Source organism: Hyla sarda, chromosome 2 (assembly GCF_029499605.1).
Source record: "Hyla sarda isolate aHylSar1 chromosome 2, aHylSar1.hap1, whole genome shotgun sequence".
Taxonomy (NCBI): Eukaryota; Metazoa; Chordata; class Amphibia; order Anura; family Hylidae; genus Hyla; species Hyla sarda.
In genome coordinates, this window is record NC_079190.1 from 38275544 (window position 1) to 38290746 (window position 15203).

The 15203-nt window shown below is 42.4% G+C and overlaps 1 protein-coding gene across 6 annotated transcripts in view; it reads left to right on the plus strand.

Moving 5' to 3' along the window:
- The window catches only part of YAP1 (Yes1 associated transcriptional regulator), an 83324-nt gene that overhangs the window by 47202 nt on the left and 20919 nt on the right, over nucleotides 1-15203 (plus strand). For all 6 annotated transcript variants that reach the window (XM_056561550.1, XM_056561548.1, XM_056561549.1 and 3 more), the window contains exon 3: nucleotides 11304-11425. In XM_056561550.1, coding sequence (XP_056417525.1) covers nucleotides 11304-11425 — 122 coding nt within the window. The remainder of the gene's footprint in view (nucleotides 1-11303; nucleotides 11426-15203) is intronic.

Genomic DNA, 15203 nt, shown 5'->3' on the forward strand with positions numbered 1-15203 from the left:
GCACATTCAACTATGTAAAGGCTAAAGTATTTCATACAATTCATTCATTCAGATCTAGGATGTGTTATCTTAGTGTTCCCTTTTTTTGAGCAGTGTATGTAATGTGTGTGTGTGTGTGTATTATAATATACATTTTTGTGTATTGCAGCATTATTTATTGTGGTTATTGCTGTACAAATATGCCATGCGTGAATTTAGGCAGTGGTGCAGTTTCAGAGGAATCGCTGAAAGTAGCAGCTAGATAGCACTAACCAGTGAGGGTACACCTCTAATATTCTTATATTTTTTATTTTTCCCCCATAATTGTCCGGTAATGGCTTGTTTACTTTCCGGTTAATGCTATCCAGCTAATCCATCTTTTCGGTGATTCCTCGCACCATTGCCTTCAATCATTTATTCCACTGTTGTTAGACTAGATAGTATATCGCCCTTTACTTTATTTGTATTTTTTTTTCTTTTACATATTCTTCAATATAGCAAAGCTGTCCCACCTTGGTTTTCCTCCCACAATCATGTTCTTTTCTCTTTGCCCTAAGGTAGTGTTTCTCAACCAGGGTGTCTCCAGCTGTTGCAAAACTAAAATTCCCAGCATGCCCGGACAGTGAAAGGATGTCCGGGTATGCTGGGAATTGTAGTTTTGCAACAGCTGGAGGCACATTGGTTGGAAAACACTGCCCTAAGCCTACCATAGTGTTGTGCCTACCTGATTGCACTACCAGAAAAGGTATGCTGGGAGTTTTAGTTTTACAACAGCTGGAGGCACCCTGGTTTGGAAACGGAGCAGCCCTGTGCTGAGAAATGGCCCGCGCCATCTCCCCCCCCCCCCCCCCCCCCCACACTCCTGTTTTGTGTATTGTGGGAGTTCCAATGCTGGCACCCGTAAGTAATGACAGTATTTGAGGATAAAACAATTCTTTCCTTGATGCAAAAACCGCTTTAAATATTTAAACAAATACAAAAATCCCATATTAAAATTTCCAATTTAAGAGAGTTGCATTAACTTTTTTGTGTATTTTGCACGTTCCCCTTTTTAATGAGCTTAATCTGTAGCCGTCACCCGGTATTGACGGGGGCCCTCCCAGTAAATGTACAACTGCGGAGCTCATTGTGGTCTGTAAGATGAAGCCTTGTCACTCGTTGTGCGCACAGAGCAGATTATCTCATCCCACCCCCTTTTGCCTAAAGGGTCTTTTGTCTGTCTTCCATGACCAGCCCCACTGTTGGCAGGGAAGTGTAGTGGGAGTTCTGTTAAACGGCAGGGAATCCATACACTGGCGTCACGAGGAAGTCAGGCATCAAGGCTTTGGGAGTTAGTCTATATGACCTTCACAGGGGCCTCCATAAAGGAGAGCTGTTCCTCTTGTGCTGGAATAGCAGCAGGGAGGTCGGCGCGGCCTTTGTTCAACAAAGCAGAAAAGAAAGCATCAAGGAGCAAATGGTTAGCTTTATGTAAGCAATTGCTGAGTCAGTGCCTCTGGGGAAAAAGCTTTCCAAGTGAGTGCCGGAATGACCAGCAACATGTGGGATTCCCCAAGTTGATTTTTTCTTTTTTTTTTCTTTGTCCGGTCAGCATAGTCCAGGTTCTTGTACTCGTACTGACGCAATTCACCTTCGGCATGTATAAACAAGACTCTACAACTTGTATGTGTGAGGCAAAAAAAATAAAAAATATGCTCGCTTGTTTGTCTCGAAGCCCAAGGGTTCTGGTTTTGAAGCTAACCAAACCAACATCTGCTTGGAGTTACCGTGGACTTCCAAAGTTTATAAGAAATTTCTCTGGTACTCTGGTTTCATCCCACACACGTGTGCTTGGAGTAATTTGGCTTTCTATAAAAAATCACCCTCAAAACCTAATCTGTTTCCATGTGCAAAATTATGACATGCAGAGATGACACAACCTGTGTACACCCCTTCAGAATATGGTGGCACAGCTTAGTGTTGGATCAGGTGCTGGCACTCCTGGTACCTAGGCTAATGGTCTGCAGAAATAAGTACCGTCATATCCCCACACACACTAAAAAACCTAAATGTAATAGATGTTACTTAGTTCCTGATCAAGTACATATACCTGATCTATATAGCACCTATATTTCTCTAACAAATACCTTCTATCTGTTGCTCACTTGCTTTGTCATTCTGGAGTTTTTGTATCTGACAGTGCTTATTCAATCATAAAGGGGTTCATGGGTCTTGTCGTCTTTGCTTCTCCAGAAAACTATTTAACTGTCCCATCCACACAATCCCAAAATGCTGCCGCTAGACATTGTTCGGACCATACAGTACCACTCCGTATAGGATTAGAAGTGCTCAGGTTTTTTGCATGCAGTTGAGCTTAAGAGTGAAGTAGTGCAGGGCTTCATAGCACCAACTTTGTGTTTTACTGGGGTAAGGCAAGTAGGGCAGAACCAGAGAGCAATAAATGTTGTTTGTCAGAGACTGCATGGTAAGTGGCTCATAAGAAGTTTACAATGTGACATTCTGGTGCTTCACTCTGAATAGGTTTCCAGCATGAACTTTGATTTATGTGGCTAAAATTTGTCTGTTTTACAGACACATCGTAATTTGCTGTTGGGTGAGACTGTGCTTTTACCCAACAAAATTAGCTGTCGTGGCTGACTATTGCACTTGTATAGAAGCCTGTGAACCACTGTTGCAGATGTCAGGGATGGATAGATGGTGGTTGGGTTTCAACATGCCTGATCCTTTGTTCCCATGGGAGACCAGCTGTTCCCAAAGTGACTGGTAGAACCTTATTTCCCATTGAGGTTAACATGCATGTATGGTCTCTCCATTGCACTTGCCTATTAAATTGGTGAAGTGTACAAAACATACGGCTGTCATCACAGGGTGGTACTCTGTGCAAACATTTGTAGAGAGAGGAACATAGAAAGTGTCAGCAGATAAGAACCATTCATCCCATCTAGACCACCCAAATCAATTTCTCTAAAATCATAGAAGAGAAAAAGGATAGAATAATTCCTCCTCATATTAGGAAAACCTAAGGCTGGGTTGACATGACGATTTCATAATCCAATGGTCAGCTGAAATCTTATCTGTACACAGACTAGTACGGACCTATTAACTTTTATAAGGGCTGCGGACGATTTTTCAGTCTGTGTCAAAAATCTGACGTTGCCCCATAAAAGTAGTTCGCACACATACGATTTCAGCCGATTTGAGCTTCCGAAATCGTATCTGTGCAGCTCACACTCAAATGGGGATGTGAACCCAACCTTATGAGATGGGGGCAAAGTTTGGGCATGTTGGCTTTAAACCTACGTGATCATTTTGTTCCTTGTTTACCTTTCTCCTCATTGCAGTTCCTTTCCAGGTGTCCATGTTGGGGTCTGGGTGGATGGTTGTTGACCCGAGGGTTAGGCCTTAAGCTTATGGCAGTAGCTAAGGAGGGTTTTCTTGGGTGCGTGAGAATGGGCTACCGTATCGGAGGTGTCCCAGTGTGTGGTGAGGTTTATGGGGAAGCAAAAGCAATCTCTCTTGATCCTCACACTTCTGCATGTATTCTCAAGGGCAAAATGGGAGAAAGTGTCTGAGAAGGGGATAAACCGCTAACAAAGCTGCCGGAGTACAAAATGAATTGGCATGTTGAAATCCAGGACACCAAACCCCCCACCCCTTTTCCCCGCAGTGTGCCAAATTAAGGCTATGTTCGCACTAATTCAGCAGCGTATGTTTGGTGTATGCAATATAAAGTTTCCTGAATGTACTTGTTGCTATAGGCCCAGCTGATACCAAGCATGTTCTTTTGAACCTACGGCTACAGTATTACTTTTCCTAAACCTAAAGGCTCCTTGACTTTGTTGGGGGTTCCGCAAATTTAGTGATCCAACAGATTTAAATGACATTTCGCTACGTAAATGGATCTTCATCAGATATCCTGGATTGCTGCGGAGGCTCGTGCAGGAACGGCCTATAGCCGGAAATTCAGAGTTCTGGTGGTTTGATCTATGATCGTGTGGTGCATACACAGATCACACCACATCATAGTTCGCACCATCAAAACTCTGAATTCCCGGCTATAGGCCGTTCCTGCACGAGCCTCCGCAGCAATCCAGGATATCTGATGAAGATCCATATACGGATCGAAACGTCAATTAAATAATCTGTTGGATTGCTAAATTTGCGGAATCAACCTACACATTCTCAATTGTATAGGAGTGCTGAATTTATTTCTACTTTTGAATGAAGGATTGGGACCCTATTCGAGCACCATCATTTGAAAGAGAGTGCCATAAAATGCTCACATTGACTTTTGTTGTTTGACTGGAGTTGACCTTTTTATTAATGGTTAGATTTATTGGAAATTAAGAAAAAATTTGTAAAATATCCTGGACTTCAACACTTCAGACCAAGATGTCCGTAGCTGGGCTGAATGAGTTCTGTCAGAAGAGTCCATTGTGGAGCTCAGGGAATGGAATCTCTGAGTAGTGCACCGGCCTCTAATCCAGAGTATCCTATGGTCGGAGGCGGCGGTTTGTGGCAAACTGAGCTTCCTCTATGGGCCGTGTTTACTCCATATGTATAGTCCTACATCTTCACAGTGTGGCTTTGTCCCACAAGCGATGATAGGGATAAGCTAGCCTTTATTTACTCAGCAAATAGACCCAGTATTAGTGTACTTTCCAGTATAGATGCCTTGCTCTTCTCTTACCAACAAGAAGGTTGTTTGAGTTAACCTGGTCTTTATGACTCATGGCTCGGTAGATTTACTTACATCCTTGTGTTACTTCATGTCATTTCCAGTGGAATCAGATTTTCGTAATCACCTACAATGTTTTCTTAACCTAGGAAGAGAAGAAATGAAAGTGAAATAAACAAGAATGGGCAGGGGTGTATTACAGCTCTACTGTCCATATAGATATATACAAAATGTATTCACAGTTTATACCAAATCCCTCTTATTCTTTTCTGGTTGAAGTAAAACTGACTCAATTTGTAGGTTATCAGTCACAAAATCAGTTTATTGGAGCTGCTTTACTGTCAGATGGAAACTGCAGATAAAACAACGTGCGATGACCGTGAATTCTTCCAAGTGGCCAACGTGGTCCTGCTAAATCTACATATAATACTCAGATGTGTGTGGTCTGACAGTAGAGAGGTTTAACTGTTGGCACACTAGGCACTAGGAATATGCGGGCGCACCGCTGCTGTATTAAATAGGAGAAACCAGAAGGATAAACAAACACAGGCACGGGAGACGAGCGGGTAGGAGATGTACAGGAGGGTGACAAGCTTGTCGCCCGCCTCACATCTCCCGCCCATGCAACACTACTAAAACTCCCAGCATGTCCTTACTGTAAGGGCATGCTGGGAATTGTAGTTGTGCGGTACGGGTGTGTTACAATAAATGTAGTAACCTATTTTCCTTGTTTGTTTTTTATTTTATTTTTTTTCTCCTTTCTGATCTGTGTATCCTGTGGACTACGACAGTGTTTTTTAAATTTGTTTAATGTTAATAAAATTATTAACGAGGGCTTGTGAGTGTTTTTCGAATACGTTTTTTAAACATATATTTTTTTTTATTTTACTTTACAGGCTTAGTAGTGGAAGCTTTCTTATAGACAGAATCCATTACTAAGCCGGGGCTTAGCTTTTAGCACCAAAACGGCTAGCGCTAACCCTCGATTATTACCCCGGTACCCACCACCAGAGGGGTGTCAGGAAGAGCCACTACCACCAACAGGCCTCAAATCAAATACCAACGCCATCAAATATGGCGTTCTGGCACCTCGGTGGTAACAGGCTGGCGTTATTTAGGCTGGGGAGGGCCAGTAAGGCTAGGTTCAGACTACGGAATTTCCCCCTGCAATTCCACTTTGAAATTGCAGGCAGAAATTCTGCTTGCTAAAATGTATAGTGTAGTGAATGGGTTTCCGTTCAGGAATTCACACGTCGGAATTTGTGAACGGAAAATCTGCTTGGAAATTTCCACCTGAAGAATGGCGATGCTCTTTCTTCAGGTGGAAATACTCACGGAACACATTGCAGTCTATTGGAGACTGCAGTGTACACGTGGTCCTAGCGCCTACTGACTCCGGTTGGAAATTTTCTGCTCGGAGATACCGTAGTCTGAACCTAGCCTTTCAATAGTTAAAGCTGGGTAGATAACCTATACCGATATTCCAGTATAAGTTATCGGCCTGAAAGGTCACAGTTATCGGTATCGGCCCTAAAAAAATCAATATCTGTCGATCCCTAATAAATAAATAAATAAATATATATATATATATATATATATATATATATATATATATATATATATAATATTGCACATTTAAAAAACAAATTGTCGATGTTAAACAAAAAAATGCTGGTCATGATAGTCCTCCAAATCTGAAGTAGCCCACAGGATAAACTGATCTGAAGTTAAAACAAAAAAAAAGGGGGGAAAAAGTGGTAAAAAATTAACACACAATCTCATATAATGCCGGAACATGCTGATCTGGTGGGGATTACATTATTGATTTCCCCCCCCCCCCCCCCCCCCCCCAACCAATCCGGAGAAGGAAAGGCCCAATGTCTCTTCGGTGTTCTACCAGCACAGGGGCACTACCAGCCAACCATTGTGGTGGAAACTGCAGCATACCCCGATTCCATTTAACAGGTGCACCACTATGTAGGGACCACAGTACTAAATGATCACCACAGCCCCTTCATTTTGAGGATTGTGGGAGTTCCAGGACATTGACATCATAGCAGTATACCAACACTTTATCCTAAAACAATGTCATTTATGAATAAACCAAAAATGCTCCGTTATGGAATATTCATTCTGCATGAAAGAAGACCAGGGGGGGGGGGGGGGGAGACTTAGCAACTTTTCCTCTGGACGGGTTTTGATGAGTTGCCCATAGCAACCAATCAGATCACTTCTTTCATTTTTCACAGGCCTCTCTAAAAATGAAAAGCAATCTGATTGGTTGCTATGGGCAACTTGCCAACTTTTCCTCTGGACGGGTTTTGATAAATCCCCCCCCCCAATCCTGGGCACTGAACAGTGTTATTTCCTCGGTGAGGTAGTACAGACCGGTACGGGATACAGAACAGATTCTATCTTCTATCCATGTTAATAATCCTGGGCTGATGTGATTGTACAATGTGACAATGCAAGAAAAGGGTTTTATGGGAATATTTACCTGACCTCCTGAGCCTGTAAAGTGCGCAAGTCCAAGAGATTCACCATAAAAAGTCCAAGGCAAGACCTGTGATGGCAGAGGTTAGGAGGTGGAAACAAGTCAGTGCAGCGTGTTTACTGGGGTGTCACACGTAGTTTTCTGACCACCATTAGGCCCCTTTCACACTACAGGTATCATCCTGCTTTTTTACTGCCGTTATTCTACAATAACGGATAAAAAAAAAAACTGATGCAATACCTGGCAATAACGGATGACAACTGATGACCATCATCCGTTATTTTTGATGGGTTTTTTCTTTAAAAAAAACTTGTTCATCCATGTTTTTGTTTGTTTGTTTTCTTTTTCAGGTTTTTAACTTTTTGTTTCTGTAAAGCTGTACTGAGCATGCTCAGTACAAAAAATTGATGTAAAAAAAAACCTGACAATAACTGATAACGGGTGTTTGATTTATTTATTATTATTATTTTTTTTTTTTTTGAACATCCGGTTCCCATAAACTTCAATGTTAAATTTTAACGTCCGGATACGAGGATACGAGCCATTGAGCAGCAGACTGTATCAGTCTCGTTTACCCTAAGCCAGTGTTCCCCAACCAGTGTGTCTCCAGCTGTTGCAACAGCTGAAGGCACACTGGTTGGGGAACACTGCCCTAAGCCTACCATAGTGTTGTGCCTACCTGATATCACGACCAGAAAAGGTTAGTGCGACACCATAAGTGTAGTAACTGGTCCATCTCCAAATACTACACTAGGGAGCACCTCAATAAGATGGATCCTTGACAGGGATCCTCAACAAGTGGTTGTTGCAGAAATACAAATGGAGACCCCTGGCCAGTGTACATAACGCCTGGGATTTTTATTTTTTTCTTATTCCTTATACCCCGACTTTAGTCAGTCATTTTACAGAGTTCGGTATGGCTGAACACCCAGAAGCATCTCGCCACCATGGGTTCTGGACTTTAATGGTGTGTTGAGGGTCACTGATGGTTTTGAAGGGGTTGACCAAGAATAGAAAAACAAGGCTGATTTCTCCCAATAAAGGCCATGTGGGGTGCTGAAGCTTAGTCCTTGATTTCTGTCACACTAAACACAACCCGTGAACAGGCCTGGTGCGATTCCTCATCCTGGATAAACCTATGTATCTTTTTTTTTACTCTCTTTTTGTGCTTTGTACTCATTACGTAGTTCATAAGGTTGAAAAAAGACCAGAGTCCATCAAGTTCAACCTATAACCCTAATGAAGTCCCTACTGAGTTGATCCAGAGGAAGGCAAAAAAAACCTCATACTAGAGGTAAAAATTCCTTCCCGACTCCAAATATGGCATCAGAATAAATCCCTGGATCAACGTTCTGTCCCTATTAATCTAGTATACATAACCGGTGATGATGATCTCCAAAAATGCATCCAGACCCCTTTTGAACTCTCTTACAGAGTTCCCCATGACTGCCTCCTGCGGGAGAGAATTCCACAGTCTCACTGCTCTTACAGTAAAGAACCCCCGTCCGTGCTGGTGTAGAAACCTTCTTTCCTCTAAACGTAGAGGATGCCCCCTTGTTATAGATACAGTACTGGGTATAAATAGTAGAGATGAGCAAAGTTACAGTGATTCGATTCGTCACAAACTTCTCAGCTCGGCAGTTGCTGACTTTAGCCTGCATAAATTGGTTCAGCTTTCAGGTGCTCCGGTGGCCTGGAGACTCTCTCCTAGGACTGTATCCACCTTTTCCCGGCCACCGGAGCACCTGAAAGCTGAACTAATTTATGCAGGCTAAAGTCAGCAACTGCCGAGCCGAGAAGTTTGTGACGAATCGAATCACTGTAACTTCGCTCATCTCTAATAAATAGATCATGGGAGAGATCTCTGTATAGTCCCGGATATATTTATACATAGTTATTAGGTCTCCCCTAAGCCTTATTTTTTCTAAACTAAATAACCCTAATTCTGATAATCTTTCTGGGTACTGTAGTCCTCCCATTCCCCATATTACTCTGGTTGCCCGTCTTTGAACCCTCTCCAGCTCCACTATATCTTTCTTGTACACTGGTGCCCAGTACTGTGCACAGTATTCTATGTGTGGTCTGACTAGTGATCTGTACAGCGGTAGAATTATTTCCTTGTCGTCGGCTTCTATGCCCCTATTGATGCACCCCATGATTTTTTTTGCCTTGGCAGCAGCTGCCCGACACTGGTCACTACAGCTAAATTTACTATTAACTAAGACCCCTCAGTTGTCCCAAGTGTTCTCCCATTTAATACATAATCCCAGCTCGGATTTTTATTCCCCATGTGCATTACCTTACATTTATCAGTGTTGAACTTCATCTGCTACTTCCCAGCCCAAACCTCCAACCTATCCAGATCCATTTGTAACAGTGCACTGTCCTCTATAGTGTTTACCGCTTTACAGAGTTTAGTATCATCTGCAAAGATAGCTACTTTACTATTCAACCCCTCTACAAGGTCATTAGTGAATATATTAAATAGGACAGGACCCAATAGTGACCCCTGTGGTCCCCACTAGTAACAGTCACCCGATCAGAATAAGTACCATTAATAAACACCCTCTGTTTCCTATCATTGAGCCAGTTACTTACCCACTTGCACACATTCTCCCCCAGCCCAATCCTTCTCATTTTATGCACCAACCTTTTATGTGCCACCGTATCAAATGCTTTGGAAAAATCCATATATACGACATCCAGCGATTGCCCCATATCCAGTCTGGAGCTCATCTCCTCATAAAAGCTGATCAGGTTAGTTTGACAGGACCGATCCCTCATAAATCCATGCTGATATGAAGTCATACATTAATTTTTATCAAGATATTCCAAAATAGCATCTCTTAGAAAACCCTCAATTTACATACAACGGAGGTTAAACTAACAAGTCTATAATTCCCGGGGTCACCTTTTGACCCCTTTTTAAATATTGGCATCACATTTGCCATGCGCCAGTCCTGGGGAACAGTCCCTGTTACTATAGAGTCCCTGAATATTAAAAAATAGGGATCTGTCTATTACATTAATTCCTTTAGAACACTCCCCTCCCACTCTGGACTCTGGGTTTCGTTCAGTCTTCTGCAGGTCTGGAATACATAGCGATGAGTCTACATGTCAGGTTATAATGGTTTTTACAACTTCATTTTTTGTAGTATTGCTGAATATCTTATGTTACTGATGGCGATTAATGGCGGAGATTTATCGAAACCTGCGTAAAGGAACATCGGTGCAGTTGCCCATAGCAACAATCAGATCGCTTCCCTCATTTCACAGGCCTTTTTAAAAATAAAAGAAGCGATCTGGTTACTATGGGCAACTGCACCGCTCTTTGTCCACACAGGTTTTGATAAGTCTCCCCCATTGAGGCTATGTGTACGTGGACACAAAATATATAGAATACCCTGGTATTGAATAGGACTATATGCATTGTTGATGTATAGGGCTCTTGTCTGTATTGTAGGAAAGATTCTACTTTTATATATCTTATAAATATTACTACGGAATATATAATATAAATATATATATCTCACACACACACACACACACACACACACACACACACAGGGCTCAAGTCCTGCAGGAACGCAGTTCCCATTAGCAGGAGTACTGCAGGACTATCCCTTAAAGGGTTACTCTGCCCCTAGACATGTTATCCCCTATCCTATGGATAAGATGTCTGATCGCGGGGGTCTTGGCTGCGGCACCCCAGACATCCTGTGAACGGAGCGAACTTTGCTCCGTGCCGGATGACTGGGGAGGCAGGGCAGAGGCTTGTGACGTCACAGTAATGCCCCCTCAATGCAAGTCTATGGGAGGGGGCGTGACGGCAGTCATGCCCCCTCCCATAGACTTGCATTGAGGGGGCATTACTGTGACATCATGAGCCTTTGTCGCTGCACCCAACGCTCTAAAATAACACCGGGAGCAGCAGGGAGAACGTGGGAGTCCAGAGCGACGGGACCCCCGGGATCAGGCATCTTATACACTATCCTTTGGATAGGGTATAAGATGTCTAGTACCCCTTTAAGTGGAAATCTAGCATGAGTTCCCACACTTTTTTTTTTTTTCTTTCCCAGGACTTGACCCCTGTATATATTATAATTTTTACTTTATTTTAATTTTTTTACATATTTCTGTTCTTCCTTGCAGCCATATTGAACAAACGACCACATGGCAGGATCCAAGGAAGGCTATGCTCTCCCAGATGAATGTTACCGCTCCTCCTCCTCCTCCCAGTCCTGTTGTGCAACCCAACCTCATGAACCCAACAGGTACGCCCTGGTTTGCTAAGTCCTTGTATTGTTGGTGATGCATTAGTATTAATGTCTGCGGAGCTACCTAGAGATCATTGACATATATTTTCGTTTATGTTTAATTTTTTTAGAAAATGAAATTTGAATTTGTTCTTCCTTGTTAGATCAGTGATTTCCAACCTGTGGCTCTCTGGCTTTTACGGAAATACAAGTCCCAGTAAGCGCTGACATCTTTCGGCAGTCATGGCATGTTGGGGGGGGGGGGGGGGGGGGTAGTGTTGCAACAGCTGGAGAGACACCGGTTGGGAAACTCGGTAATAGGTTATTCTCCTGGACCAAGGGAAGCTAAGGAACAGTATTCGAAATGAACGGATCAGGTTCATTGCTGGTATAATGGGGCAGGACTGTGACAATCAGAAACAATCTGGCTTTATGGCAGGGTTTTCCAAACAGTGTCTCCCCAGCTGTTGCAAAACTACAACTGCCAGCATGCCCGGACAGCCATCGGCTGTCCGGGCATGCTGGGAGTTGTAGTTTTGTAACAACTGGTGGCACACTAGACTTCCCACACCAGGACATACATTTACGTCCTGTGTCTGACCGCGAGCATTGAACGGTGCTCGCGTCATACACGGCAGGTTCCGACTGGGGACCCGCCCGTAATGGCCGACATCAGCGATCGCACAGATGTCAGCCATTAACCCCTCAGATGCCTTGATCAATACAGATCATGGCATCTGCGGCAGTGCAGTACTTTGAATGGATGATCGGATCGCCCGCAGCGCTGTCGCGGCGATCCGATCATCCAGCATGGCGGCCGGAGGTCCCCTCACCTGGCTCCGGCCGTCTCCCGGGTTCTGCTGCTCTGGTCTGAGATTGAGCAGACCAGACCAGAAGAGGACAGATAATACTATACATAGCACTGCACAGTATTGGCAATCAAAGGATTGCTATAGATAGTTCCCTATGGGGACATACAAAGTGTAAAATAAAAGTTGAAAAATGTAAAAATATAAAGTATAAAAAAAGTGAAAAATCCCCTCCCCCAATAAAAATGAAAATTGTCCGTTTTTACCATTTTACCCCCCAAAAAGCGTAATTTTTTTTTCAACATATTTGGTATCGCCGCGTGCGTAAATGTCTGAACTATGAAAATATAATGTTAATTATCCCGTACGGTGAATGGCGTAAAAAATTAAAGTCCGAAAATGCAGCTTTTTTTGTCACATTTTATTATTTTATATTATTAATAAAAAATAATCTAAAAGTTTTATATATGCAAATGTGGTATCGATAAAAAGTACAGATGACGGCGCAAAAAAAATGAGCCCACATTCCGCCCTATATACAGAAAAAAGAAAAAGTTATAGGTGGTCAAAATAGGGCAATTTTAGATTACTGATTTTGTACAAAAAGTTTTTTTTTTTTTAAGTGGTACAAAAATATAAAAGTATGTAGCCATGGGTATCATTTTAATCATATTGACCCACAGAATAAAGAACACATGTCATTTTTACCGTTAAGTGTATAGTGTGAAAACAAAACCTTCCAAAATGCGCAAAATTGTGACTTTCATTTAAACTTCCTCCCTAAAAAAATTTTTGGGTGGGTTCGCTGTACATTTTATGGTAAAATAAGAGGTTTCATTACAAAGTACAATTGGTCACGCAAAAAACAAGCCCTTATATGGGTCTGTAGATGGAAATATAAAGGAGTTATGGATTTTAGAAGGCGAGGAGGAAAAAACGAAAACGCAAAAATAAAAATGTCCTGGTCCTTAAAGGAGTAGTCCAGTGGTGAAAAACTTATCCCCTATCGACACGCCCCCTTCCCGTACAGGAGACCGCAGGGGGCCCCAGCGGTCGGACCCCCGCGATTTCAAACTTATCCCCTATCCTTAGGATAGGGGATAAGTTGTTCACCACTGGGTTCACCACTGGACTACTCCGTTAAGGTGAAAATGGGCTTGGTCCTTAAGGGGTTAAAGGGGTTATCCTGGAATAGAAAAACAGCCGTCTGTCCCCAGATTGGGTGTGGTTCTGCAGCTCCGTTCCTTTTAAAATGAAAGGAGCCATAAAGGGAACCTTTTTAAAACATCACTTTTTTATTTTGTCTTATTAAAATATTCTTGCACACGTGGTAATAATAATGAACGGCCGGCACCAGTGTTTTGTGATCAGTCTATTGAGAACTGTAACATTCCATATTGTGTTTCAATAAGGTGCGGTTAAATAAGTCCACGTGGGATGGACAACACAAATCCTGTATATGCCTCCTCTTTGTACTGTCAAGATACAGGAGCTATTGCACATGTCCCCCGTATAGCATGATTGTTCGGTGCCGGGACAGGCTGTATCAAGAATTGCACATAGTCCCTTCTATAGCGCCATATAGTTCATGGACCTAAATGTACACAGTCCCGATATTGCACACGTATATTTGCAGGTGTATTGGCACTCAATCCCATACATTTCATAGGTATCCACGTTTTGGCATTTTGTCACTTAGCTGCGTCTTAAAGTCATCTGTGTCCTGAGGTCCATATCGGAGACTATGGAGTCCTTCTTGTTATAGATCATAGATTGGATAAATATTTCTTTATCAACTGGTGCCAGATAGTAAAACAGATTTGTAAATGACTTCTATTAAAAAAATAAATAAAAATTATTAAATAAATAAATCTCAATCCTTCCAGTACTTATCAGCTGCTGTATGCTCTAGAGGAAGTTGTTTTCTTTTTTAATTTCCTTTGTCTGACCACAGTGCTCTCTGCTGACACCCCTGTCAGGAATTGTCCAGAGCAGGATCAAATCTCCATAGCTAACCTATCCTGCTCTGGACAGAGGTGTCAGCAGAGAGCACTGTGGTTAGACTGGAAAGAACTACACAACTTCCTCTGGAGCATACAGCAGCTAAGTACTGGAAGAATTAAGATTTTTTTTTTTTTTTAAATAGACGTAATTTACAAATCTGTTTAACTTTCTGGCAACAGTTGATATAAAAAAAATAAAAAATAAAAAAAAATATTACATTTCCACCAGAGTACCCCTTTAAGGAGTTCATCACTTGGAGAGGGCGATTTTCATAAACTTCAATTGTACCGTACTGTAACTTCTTCCATACAGGGTTCTGTCAGTTTCCATGTTGTGGAGGGCTCTACATGATGCAGTATTACAGGACTATTCTCAACTAGAAACAGGACTTCATAAGAAGAACACAATAGGGGAGATTGATCAAAACCTGTCCAAAAGGTTGCCCAGTTGCCAATAGCAACCAATCAGATCGCTTCTTTCACTTTTAACAAGGCCTCTGCAAAATGAAAGAAGTGATCTGATGCTATGGGCAACTTTTCCTCTGGACAGGTTTTGATAAATCTCCCCCATTAATACGGCGTTTACAAGGCTCCATTGGTTATGGATCTCTGTCCGCCTTCCTACAAAGGCTCTGCTGTGTACATGAGGCCTTGCTCTTGGTTCTGGAGCCTTTTGATGCATTGAAGTTGCTATATTCCAATTTGTGCATGTTCTGCTATGGTGGTTATAGGGGCGTCTATATGTGGAGCGCACTCACTTTGGGGAGAATTTATGAAGGTTTGCCCCTGGCACAGTTCAGTGAAATTATCAATTTTTGTGTAAACCACATCAAAGGGGGTGTGGTATCATACAGAGGAGACATGGCTGCCCTTGTGCACCCAATATACTATACTGTATACTGTTAGCAGGTGTAGGGGGAATCTATGGCAGCTCTGAGCATGAAGCCTCACATACACCTGGATTTATCAAATCTGTGCCAGTCT